Consider the following 12,982-nt stretch of genomic DNA (forward strand, 5'->3'; position numbering starts at 1 on the left):
ATTTTGAGAGCTGAAAAGATATGTGAAAAAATATGAATCCTCGCAATTGAACACTCCTTACAATTGCCTCATGCACACTTTATTCACCAACGATTCGAGCCCTGGTTGAGACAAATGTCAAAACAAGCATATCACAGTGAACAACAAACTAGGAAGCTACTGGAACAGGGAGTGGAGGTACCTTCAAGATGTCCTTGGTAATGTGAGGTGCTGGGTGGAGGGGAGAGAAGGAGGATTTTATGTTATGTGTTTTACATTGTTAATCCAGAGAAAGTTATACTTCAGTGCATGTACACACTGAGTGAAATATGTCAGCATTGGAAAGAGTTGTCCAACAAAAAAAATTGAAGAAAGTAAAAGAAAGCTATAACTCAATGCCAACTCTGTTTGCCAACATTCATATAAGAAAAAGTATGAATTGAACATTTAGCACATATATTAGTGCAACTGTTCCTATTACTTGTAATGCATGTAATCTATACAGTGAAAATGAATACCTATGCTATATAAAAGCAAAGATACACTTACCCTGCTGGGCAATCCGGTGCTTTAATCTCTTCACAATCATCCTCCACCCAATGAGTTTCCCCTAAAACAAAAATAACAGAAATGTACCAAGAAAACACATTTTTAGCTGGGGTTACAAGGGTAATTGATATGTCATTAAAAACAGTTACTGTAAGCACTTTCGAAAAATTATAGGTAAATATATTGATACTTGCATTTTATTCTGTTTTATTAAGCTCAAAGTTGCAAATGTTAGATTTTCCCTTCCCATTTGAAAATGAATCATGCCTAAAATATCCATTACCAGCTCCTTTTTCACAGGTTGTAATATATAGTAGAGGCCCAATTGTTTTTTAGTGTTATCTGTATTGAATAAAAGCTAACAGCAGAGCACAGCTATGGTATCTTATTAATTTTCCAGATAGTATGTATCTAATTGCTCAGACCTCTTTCTCTTTGAACAGTTGCACCGCATTATATTAATCATATTGTACAATGAGTAGGACAAGATAGATTTCCCAAGAAGATATGCAAAATTCATGGTTCAATTCTCTGTCAATTTTAGATTTAGGTTCTGCTAATTTCAGCAGCTATAACATTAGCAATCCACATTTCTGCTTTGCATTGCCTTTTGAAGCAGCTCATGTGACAGAAGGCGTGTGCAAGGTTTTGTGTTACTCCAACCTGCATCAGAGTACTTGGCTGATCAAGATCCAGTAGAAAGGTCTATCACATTAAAGAGGTCCTTTTATGTCAGGCTGGTGGTCTTCCCTACAGGGATGTGGAATTCCTATCGCCCGACCCAGGACATCTTGTTTGGGGTCAAGGGCAACAAGTTTTTATGTTTACTTAGTCCTTGGGACAAGTAGGCCCAACCCCCTGCAGCACAAACCCTTTGGCTGCCTGTTTACAGAGAGTTGAACTCTCTGCAGTTGAGGTAATGTGTTTCCAAAGGATAATGCTGTTCGAACTTGTATTTATGGTTCATTATTTGAAAGCCTTCATTATTAGGGTGCGTGCTGTAAATAAATGTTTTAAGGTCACACTTCACTACTGACGTTGGTTCCAGTACAAAAAAAAAAACGTGTACACACATGTTTGAAAAGTTTAGGCTAAGAGGCTAAGTATAATGCTCCCAGAATGCTCTCTGATTATATACAAATGAAGTGTCATTTAGTAAAATGTGTTGATGCATGCTAGTATTTCCCAAAAATATTTCTAATGGAAAATCAGTGTAACCATTTTCAACACGATTATGGGAAGCATGAAAATAAACAAACACTGACAAAGCCAACTGATCTGACATATTTTTAGAAGTCTTTTAGTTTCATCAATGCGTGTCTTGTTTTGACATGGCTTTTGTAACACTTTATTGTTGTGGGAGCTACCAGGCCCTCAACATTGTAACAAACATTGGCAAAACCCCCCCAAAAAGTTTTTGAACTCTTAAAGCACACGTTGCCACCAGCGGCATAACAAAGGCCCCGCAGCCGCCCTCCAGGGGGCCCCGTCAGCACAGCACCTGCCCTGAGTGAGTCTGGAGAGGGGGCTCCTCCATGTTCTTTGCAAAGGGGCACCCTCCAGTTTCGTTACGTCACTGATTGCCACTGTAGTTCCTGACACTGAACAAAACTACTTTGTGTGGCAATATGCTCCTTGTGGAAGAGCAGAATGCGATCACTCACAGTAAAGCCAGCCGAAAGAGAGAGACATAGAAGTTTAATAAAAACAAAATGTCTTTGTTAACATCAGACCTAATTAGGGACCAAGACCCACATGTAGGTAGCTTTTTGCATGTCGCAAACAGCGACTTTCGCGGTTTGCGACGTGCAAAAAGCACATTGCGATGCACAAACCCAGTTTTGCGATTCAGTAACCTGGTTACCGAATCACAAAACGGGTTTGCGACTCGCAATTAGTAAGGGGTGTTCCCTTCCTAATTGCAACTCACAGTGCAATGTAGGATTGTTTTGTGACCGCAAACGCAATCGCAGTTTGCACCCATTTCAAATGGGTGCTAACACTTTCGCAAAAGGGAAGGGATCCCATGGGACCCCTTTCCCATTGTGAATGTCACTGTAAACATTTTTTCAGAGCAAGCAGTGGTCCTGTGGACCACTGCCTGCTCTGAAAAAATGAAACGAAAACGTTTCATTTTTCGTTTTTGTTAAGCATCTCTTTTTCCTTTAAGGAAAACGGGCTGCATTACAAAAAAAACTGCTTTATTGAAAAGCAGTCACAGACATGGTGGTCTGCTGTCTCCAGCAGGCCACCATTCGTGAGGGGGTCGCAAATTGCGACCCACCTCATGATTATTCATGATGTGGGCATTTGCGAAGCCCTTGCGAATCACAGATGGTGTCAAGGACACCATCCTACATTCGGATTTGCGACTCGCAATTTGCAGGTCACAAATCTGAACCTACCTACTTGTGGCCCCAAATTCTTAAAGAAAGTCACAAAAGTGCACCCATGGTATATGTCGTACCCCTATAAAATATTTGTGAACTGTATTTTAGCGTGGGTAAATACGATGTGTAGATTTGCTCATGTGAAAATCTATTGAGCATTTGCAAGTTCATTTTCCCTCCAGCCACTTTCTTCCCAACCCTCGAAGAAGTTCTAATTCTGCCATTGTCAGGAGTAAATGTCCAACCTTTCTTATTATGGGAAAATATTAGAGAGAAGCTGGTAAAAATCTTTAAAACATGCAGGTTAGTAGGTTTGCAGACTCAAAGGCATTCCAGCCCTGGAACTATTGCTGACTGCTTCCTCCAGCCCCAGTATGCAGATCTGCAGAAAGGTGCCAAAAAAAGGAAATTGCTACAGTAGGGATTGAAACTGCAAGTATTCAAGCCCTACTATGGTAGTAGCCCTGGCATAATCAGAAAGGCTATTATCAGAGCTCTTATATAATGAGATTGCTGCCATAATTTGGCGCCACACTACATGGCACCAAAGGGACAAGTAGATCTTTTTACAGGACAAGTAGATTTGAGAAGCAATCTGTCCCCTGGACAAGTAGATATTTTAATAAATTCCACACCCCTGATACTAGTCAAATTCTCCTTTTTAAAGGGAATCACCTTAATCACAGTTAAAGTAACTCAACGTGACATACACATCAAATAGCTCAACAAAAGCTAAATAAAAACACATCAGAGCTCAACAATGTCCTTATGCGAGGGTACGTTTGAGGCCAACATCCCAGCACGAACTGTGGTTTGACTCTTGGTTCCACTACCAGCCAACTATGAGGTTCGACCACTTAAAGTAGAAGTTCTAACCACAGGAGGTTCTCATACTACAGCAGTGACAGATTGTAAATACCAGCCACCTTTTGCTGACTAAATTCATATGATCAATCAAATTAAGAATCACCTGCAGAAAATAAATCTATACATGCAGACTCAATCAACTACAGCAGCATGATGGGAAAAGAGTTCTCAATGGATATAAACTTTATGGGAAAGTAGCTGGTGACAAACATCAAGGCCTGAAAAACTAATCCAATGAGCTTCTGATACTCCAGAAAATGGGGAACACGGATGCAATAATAAGCCCCAGGTTTGGAGATGCTCTTAAAATTTATCAACACTTCATATTTGCATACTTTATTGACCCCCTTTCACAGCTATCCCACCTGCCGTTTTACAAGTTTCATAGGATAGGATGGAACTTGTAATACGGCAAACAGAATATCCGTCACATTTCTGACAGAGTATTCCATCTGCCTAGGTCATATAGTCAGGCTCTTTATGTTGAAGTATTAATTCAAACACTCTCCTCTGATCTCTTTCAACAAGAGAGTGAAAAAGGATTGGCCCTCAACCCTCCAGACTAGCTGCACTTTAGTTTACTTCGAGAATACCCCAATGTTGTCTTCTGCCAGGTATGAATTCAGATGATTCAGTAGATAATGCATCCAAAAAGGGGTGCATACAATAATTTAAAACCATGATTTCAGTCTGGCCTTATATGTGATTTCGCGTTATTCAGGAAAGAAACACAAAGTGAATTTAATTATTCAAATGCCACAAATATTGTATTTAGTATTGAACAGACAAACAAAACTATAAAAGTGCGCTATGTCCCAATGTGAAACCACACAGAAATGAGTAAATGACGGCTCTATAAACAGACAAGGACTTTGCAGTATGTTTCCTATTTACAATCTACTGTAATCCTTTTCAAAGGCAACTGATTAAAGCGAAAAACGTTTGTATGTACTAGTGTCAATCAAGTTCCAAACTTGTTTGTAGTGTTGAGTTTGCATCAGGACTTGTTGATGACAGGGACATTTGAAGGATTAAAACAGTCATAGGATCAGATATGTGGTCAGATGCTTTGAATAAGAATGAGGAGCATGGCTTCTGATAATTTAACAGAAAGTTACTTACTCGAGAAGTTCCACATTTTGGATATGAGCCCTAAAGTGTGCTTCAGCACTCATAATTCAGTTTGCTGGACTGTGGTGGATCAAAGGTATCTCACAAGCAGAATTATATTTATGGAACTGGTCTGCTAATCTTGCTCATGCTGAATCATCTAATTACAATGTGCTGCTGCACTTAGCATTTACATAGTGTTATATTACCTATGTAACCATTTTGGATTGAAATCTGGTTTACCACAAGCCAAACTTGTGTATGGTTAGCTGAGTGTATGTTTAAAGCGTGTCCTATTTCGGGTGTTGTGCATGATGGCTAGACAGGTGTTCAAGTTTTGTTCCTGCAGTCCTGGGTCTGCACATATGTATGTTAATAACACAGAAGAGCGTCAGGTTGTTATGGTAAAACCTTATTAATACAGACCAGGGTGGCCCTGGGGTTTAGAATTTTCATGCATTTTCCCCAAGTCTGCTTCATGAAAGGATTTCATTAAGTATGGATACTTTTGTAAAGCCTTCTGTAAGCAAATTGCTTTTTTGCTTAAGATGGGGTCCACAGAGAGACGACAGGATTCTTAGAATTTGGGCTGGTTGGGAGTTCCAAATTTTAGTTATTCTTAAAAGTATGCCCAACCTAAGCAGGTCTTCCTGTACAAAGGGATAGTCACAAAAGGGTAAACAATGAATGAATGAATGAATGGATGGATGATTGAGAGGTAGTTCTGCAGTGCACAGGTACCCAAAAAGAGTGTCCTGGTGCTTTAGCACCTGGAACCCGGAAAGAAACAAGGAACCACAGGGATCACGCAATCACGAACATTTTAATAATAATGTTTTCAGTCCTTTCTTCAATTTTGTTTCCTCCGTAGAGAATCTCAGATGCCCAGACAACTGATTCTGCATGCTGGCTGCATTAACTGCAAAACAAGGACCCTCCTCTGTGTTTTTTTGTTTTTCGTTTTTTTAAATCAGGGAACCACAATTAGACCAGCACTACTAGAATGCAGGGACTTTCCTGGTCTATATTCCATAGTCCTCTCATTTAAGTACCTGGGTCCTTTGTTGTGAAGAGTTTGATGTGTCAATGTCAGTGCCTTGTACATTATGGGTTGCCAGACCGGTAACCAGTGCAGTCTCTCCCGGATTTGGGATACTGATGTGTGCTTAGGCAATTTATAAGGTAGGTGGACAGCCAAGTTCAGAATTACTTGAAGATGCTGGACAAAATACTAAGGGAGACCCAAGTACAGAGCATTGACATAGTTCAACCTAGATAGTGTCAATGCTCTGACCACAGTGTCTCATGCATTATGTGGCACTAAGTTAAGAAACTTCCTCAGCAGAGGTGTGGCAAACAAACATGGCTGCCAGATTTTGGTCAATATAAATGGGAAAAAGCTTTTCGGATGAAACAGTGATTGAAAGATGGGCTAGTGTGTAATGAGAGGCAGAGCTACATCTCAACGTCATATGGGAGACGATGACAAACACTACCCAGTGACAACCATCTTAACCGTAAAATATTTTTTCAATGAAAAACACAAGCAAAGAACAATTACAATGTGGGATTTTGATTTTAATGTGTGGGAGGGTCTCCTGGTAGAGGTAGGATGGTACCAGGGAACACATGGGAGATGGGCACCTCATTGGATGTTCTTGAGACTTCTTGCACAAGCATCAAAATGCTATCTGTCAATGGGACTCCTCGGTAATGGATAAGAAAAAGAGGATGCAGTTCCACCCTGACTGAGGATGTCTCTCGTTTTTTTGGGGGAGATTGGGCAAAGAGCACATTAAGCCTTTGCCATGATTCAAGAGTTTGGATGTTTACTACTTGTACAAGACTGAATGTCATAATAACTTATGTAGCTCTAAAAGCAATGTGAACCACATATAGAGATCTTTATGTAATCAAGATGGACCCAACACAAAGCATAATATTGTAACTCATAGGCTCAGCCTCCTCATTTACTAGAAAATGAAAATATAGAATAGGAAAAAATATATGCATTGCAATGGTAATGTGCAGCATGGATCAAGCTGGCACTTTCCTTTGAACTATTCTTCAAATCTCTTCATCTGTATTAAAACTACTGTGCTTGAAGGAATGCTTGCTAAAACATGTAGCAGTGGTTATGTGCCGCTAGAAAATCGAAAAGCAGTTTCAAGGGGAGGCCTACCATCTTAGCAGCATTTGGACAAGTAAAGGATTTTCCGATGCGTAATGCATTCCATGGAAAGCAATCTACAAAGGATTCTAGATATTACATCACAAAAAGCCTACATTGGAATCAGTTATATTTTGCATTGGAAATTATAACTTAGTGGCTCTACTGAACTCCACATTGACTTGATATCTTCCATGGCTATGGGAACTACATTTTTATGGCCATCAGCTTCGTGATGATGGAGAATTAACTATTCCCACTGGTAGAATATTATTCTCTAGAGGTAAATTCACCATGCTATATATGTCAAAAACCAGACTCTGTACATCTCATATAGGGCCAATCAGTGATATCTAACAAGGACACCTGAACGTAGGTATGATTTACCTTATCACAAGGCGAGAAGAAAAACATATCAATCTTGCAGGAACTTTAAAAAATAAAAATTAAAAAATTAAATTAAAAAAAAAGGTTAGCCTTTTAAGAACATCTACACCTTTCCAATCCAGTGTCCGTCATAATCGCATATTTCTAGAAAGCGTCTCTTCTCAACAATATCCTGTGGAGGAAAGTGCTATCTTGCAAATGCAGGCACTCCGAGCAAAGAATTATCTTTGCAATTGAGGTTTTTACTTCACCATCGTTTGTCAGAATTTTGTGTCTGAATTCTTTTCTCAACAAAACTCTTGGGGGATCTTTTTTGTTGCAAATAAAAACAAGGAGTACAAATTATTTTTGCATTTTAAGTTTCTACTTCACCAGAATTAGCAACATTTTTGTTTCTGTTCATTTATTCCCCACACAATTTTACGGTGTGTGTGTGTAGATGTGTCTTTTGGGTATGTGTGTAAGTGGTTATAAAGTATGTGATGATTGGAGTTACAAGGTGATTAATATATCATGTTTCCTGGTTGTGAATTACCACCTAGATCTCCTCATTTATAGACAAATGGCATTATAGATTGGTTGCACAACCATTAGCAGAACCATTAGGTTAATAATCAATGACTCATTTCAGTATCAATAAAAGGATGGTGTAAACCAGTATGCTAAAGTGGGAAGACAGTCTTCCACTAAGCAAATGCGAAGTGTTTTAAATTATCCCAAATTGTGATACCTCTGTGGAATCCATGTTTAAATTGTGGTGTTTAATGTATTAGAAATTAGGCCTATGCTATGCTAAGATAAGCCAGCTTTAATACTTTGTTCCATTTAAAATGTGACATCGTAATACACCGTGTGATCACTGCTGCTGTTGTTTTCCTTGCTGTAATAAAGAACTGTGAGCTTTACACTGGAAGACCGAATCTTTCCCAGTCACACTGGAAACAATGCACCTAACCAAGGACAACCTGGCTGTATCACATACTATGTGTTAGCTCATGTGAGCCGAATAGAATTTCTAAATCTAATATATAAGTATTATGAGAGAATCTTTGAATTTTTTCTGTAGTAAAATGTTTCTTGTTCCTCGTTCCCTATTGGTGCACATTCTGGGGCCCCTGTTCTTGTGTAGTGAATTTATGAAATCCTTTGTCTTATGTTCTATAAAAGGATCTTTTCACTGTAAGAGAGACCTCTTTCTTCTCACTTTAGAAGGCATATGTAAGCTTGATTTTCTATTGGACTTTACTGAGTTCTTTGTACTTAAGATTTACGTACCATTATGGTAACTGATTGATGGTCCAAGCATATGTATTTCTGTATTATATACAATTAGTAAACTTTTAAACTTTAGCTCGTGTCTGTCATTCTTATTGTGAATGTTACACTTTATCATTATGTGCAAGATCTAACAAAATGAGAGATAGGTCCAGTAGAAGAGTACCAAAGTCCATATAGCAACTACACCGCTCTCAGTCCTAGCTGTCTGCGTGCACTGGGCAACCAAAAGTGGGACAGATTTGCACGCAGAAACCCTCCCTGCCAGTCGATCAGATATTGATGGAAACCATCTTGGACTGGGCACTTTAATAAGATTCCTTCGGGTGTTTTATTCAGTAGAGGAGCAGGCCTTCTTATGCAAGCATGAGTATTACTTTCCAAATGTCCAATGTTCTGCATCTTCAAACGTCTGAGTGGAACTGAAAGGTGGAACATACCTATTTGTGGATAGAGTTTGCTTTCAATGTGCAACATTTCAAAGGAATAGAGCCATATTTAAAGCAGAAAACTAATCACTCTAAACGAATTTGGAGTACATTAATTGGCAATCAACAGTGTCATTTATTACAGTGAAACCAGTAAATAAAGACTTCCATAAAATGGAAAAGGGGCATGAAGTACTTATTTTATTATTTGAGCCAACCCTTCGATTTGCTTACCTCTTGTACCCCTTTTCTACTTGTTTAAGAGTCAAAGTTCAAGTTTACATTAAAATCTCAGACTAAAAACGTTTTAGCAACGGAATAAGGCATCATAAATCACATTTGTATCTCTTTGTTTGGACAGGGGGTGAGAGATGAACTTCTGGGAAGCCTTGGAGTTCTCACATATTAGCCATTTAGTGTTAAAGGATAAGAGAGGTGGGTAAATTGCTCCCAGGATGTTTCATTTCTTGCTTGCTAATACAGCTGCTTTGCTTACCCTGGTAGTGACCTGTATTAAGAGACCATTTGTGCTAAATCTGCTGGAGACGGTTCAAGAACAGCGTAGGTAGTGAAAATAGTTTATTTTATGGGTGCCAAGATTACTCATAAAGTTAGCCTGCTGTGCTAGCATATACTGCACCATTGAACCACTGTCCCTCTGTAACCCTTTGGCTGTTGTAACCAACATTGAACCCAGTGTTTACGCATTGAACATGTTTTTCATTGCTTGGTCTATTTTTCTTTAATTCAACATTTACTGTGGAAAACGTATCCCATCTTGGCAGTACACAGAAAACCTACAGAGCTACCAATGATCAAAGAGCCACTCACATGTTCACCAGCTTCTGATAGTAAATAACATAATGCACACAATAATTTTAATACATAGCTCAGTGTGACTGCACATCAACACGATTCACACTAACCCCTCTTACAATCAAATGAAAAAGCAGCTATAGGACTGACTTCTCAACTCGGGACCCAGGACTCTAACAAACTAACTGGTTAGGTGACTTAGGTGCATCCAGTCAGCACGTTTCCCTGTCTACAGCATCAACAGATCTTGGTGGGTTTGCAGCTTGGCTCTTTATTTTCCCACTAATAGAAGGGTGAAACAAACATAGTTTAAATGCGGCAAGAGCCATGCCACAAACAACTGCAGAGAAGGAGATTATGAAAAAGTAAAACGTCAGATAAAATGCTGAAAGCTTTTAAAGCCCACTGTATTATTATAATACCATGTTTCTATTGACCCGGAGACTTGGTTTCAAGGGAAATAAGCAATATGATTGTTGGTCTACACTAAATATGCAAAGTTCAGTGTGCAATGTTCAGTGCGGTATGTCATTGCACACAGTCAAGTGTGCAAGATAAAATGTGTTAGGTTCAACATGCTATGTTATTAGAAAGGAGATTCACAAAGCACCTTCCATCTAAAGAGAAAAAAATGTGTCTAATGTTGGAGCTTCAGCACACTGAACATACCAGATAACTAAACAGTCACTGAATATGTAAAGGTTTCACATTTAGATTCACTGTGCCTAAATTCATCTCAAGTGGATACCTTATAAATCTGACATGGGCCTGGCTATTTTGGCCAAACGTCTGCCATATTTGGTACGTACACTGCAGATCTGTGTTGCAATTAGGTTCAGACTGGTCTAAAGGGTAATCTGGTAGTCTGACAGGGCAGTGTGTGGACCCTATTTGTAACTGTGGGGGGACGGGTTTTGTGGAGTCATAAAACATCTTGGAGTGTAACTACGCCTGCTGCAAAGCACTATGTACACCCTGTCAGCAAAACATGTTCTAATCCAGATTAAGATGGCAAAACCAGCAACAGCAGAGGTTGAAAAGCGAGACCAGTCGAAAGAAAAGGCCGAGGGACAAAATTGAGAAAATAAGTAAAGTGAATTGTGGATCCTATTATTTCAGGGGTGTGGAATTTATTAAAATATCTACTTGTCCATGGGACAGGTTGCTTCTTACATCTACTTGTCCTGTAAAAAACTCTACTTGTCCTTTGGTACCATGTAGTGTGGCGACAAATTATAGCAGCCAACTCATCATTTAAGAGCTCTGATAATAGCCTCTCTGATTATGCTAGGTCTACTACTATAGTATGCTTGCACACTTACAAGTTCAATCCCTACTATAGCAATTTTGCCACCATTGCACAAACCTACATACTGGGGCTGGAGGAAGCAGTAAGCAGTGTTTCCAGAGCTGGAATGGCCTTGAGTCTGCAAACCTAATCATCTTTTACCATAATGAGAAAGTTTGGAAATTTGCTCCTTACAGTGGTAGAAGTAGAAGTTCTTCCAGGGTTGGGAAAAAAGTGGATGGAGGGAAAGTGAACTTGTAAAAGCTCAATAGATTTTCACATGAGCAAACCTACACCAGAATATTTGCTGGTTTTAAAATACAGTTCACAAATATTTTCAAGGAGTACGGTTTCCTGGTCTACTTCTGTAAATTCTTGTGAATTCATAAAAGCCACTATTTCAAAAACATATACGATGGGTGCACTTTTGTGACTTTCTTTAAGAATTGGGTCCCTAATTAGGTCTGGCATTAACAAAGACATTTTGTTTTAATTAAACTTCTATTTCTCTCTCTATCGGCTTGAGTTACTGCGAGTGATCTCATTCTGCTCTTCTACAAGGAGCATATTGGCACACAAAGTGGTTTTGTTCAGTGCCAGGAACTATTGTGGCGATAAGTGGCGTAACAAAATTGGAGGGGGTCCCTTGCAAACAACATGGAAGCCCTCTCCCCTCCAGACTCACTCAGGGCAGGTGCTGTGCTAAGGGGCAAGTGGGGCCTTTGTTATACCACTGGTGGCAATGTGTACTTTTTTAGACCCACATTTTTTTTTTCTTTTTGCCAGTGTTTGTTACAGTGGTGAGGGCCTGTCAGCTCCCACAACAATAAAGTGTTACGAAAGCCATGTCAAAACAAGACATGCATTGACGAAATCAAGAGACAAAAAAATGTCAGATCAGTTGACTTTGCCAGTGCTTGTTTATATTCATGCTTCCCATAATCGTGTTGAAAATGATTACACTGATTTTCCATTAGTAATATTTTTTGGAAATACTAGCATGCATCAACACATTTTACTAAATGTCGTTTCACAGAAATAGCACCTACAATTTCATGGTAGTGAAACTTTTTTCCCTACTTGCATTTTTTTCTGAACATTTTATTTTGAAAACAAAGAACCATCGCTCTTGCTTACAAGCTTCTGCAAACATTTGCATCTAATCAGAGAGCATCCTGGGAACATGATACTTTTCAAATGTGTGTACACTTTTTTTTTTTTTTACTGGAACTACTGTCAGTAGCGCAGTGTGACCTTAAAACGTTTATTTACAACACTCACACTAATAATGAAGGTTTCTCATTAATGAACCATAAATAAAAGTTCAAACAGCATTAACATACGGGCACATATATTACCTAAACTGCAGACAGTTCCCCTCTCTGTAAACTGACAGCCAAAGGGTTTGTACTGCTGGGGTTGGGCCTACTTGTCCCAAGGACAAAATAAGCATGAAAACATGTTGACCTTGACTGCAAACAATATGTCCTGGGCGTCGGGTGATAGGAATTCCACATCCCTGTATTTTATCAAAGGCAAGGTTGACAGACCAAAAACACTTGTGAGTAAAGCCGAGTGGTTTGTCAACGTTTTGATCTTTATTTTTAGGGAAGGAACATAGTGAACATTGCCACAAACCCTGCCTGTAGAAAGCATAAATGTGCGAAGACCACCACTCCTCACAAACCACCCTGGACCCTAGCAGCTTGTACTAAGAACTTCA

General features: G+C 39.2%; 1 protein-coding gene across 12 annotated transcripts in view; it reads right to left on the reverse strand.

The window, feature by feature from the left end:
- Window positions 1–12,982, reverse strand: part of ENPP2 (ectonucleotide pyrophosphatase/phosphodiesterase 2) — a 636,665-nt gene that overhangs the window by 246,142 nt on the left and 377,541 nt on the right. For all 12 annotated transcript variants that reach the window (XM_069220669.1, XM_069220667.1, XM_069220665.1 and 9 more), the window contains exon 5: window positions 529–589. In XM_069220669.1, the coding sequence (XP_069076770.1) occupies window positions 529–589 (61 nt within the window). The remainder of the gene's footprint in view (window positions 1–528; window positions 590–12,982) is intronic.

This window comes from Pleurodeles waltl, chromosome 2_2 (genome assembly GCF_031143425.1).
Source record: "Pleurodeles waltl isolate 20211129_DDA chromosome 2_2, aPleWal1.hap1.20221129, whole genome shotgun sequence".
In the NCBI taxonomy this organism is placed as follows: domain Eukaryota; kingdom Metazoa; phylum Chordata; class Amphibia; order Caudata; family Salamandridae; genus Pleurodeles; species Pleurodeles waltl.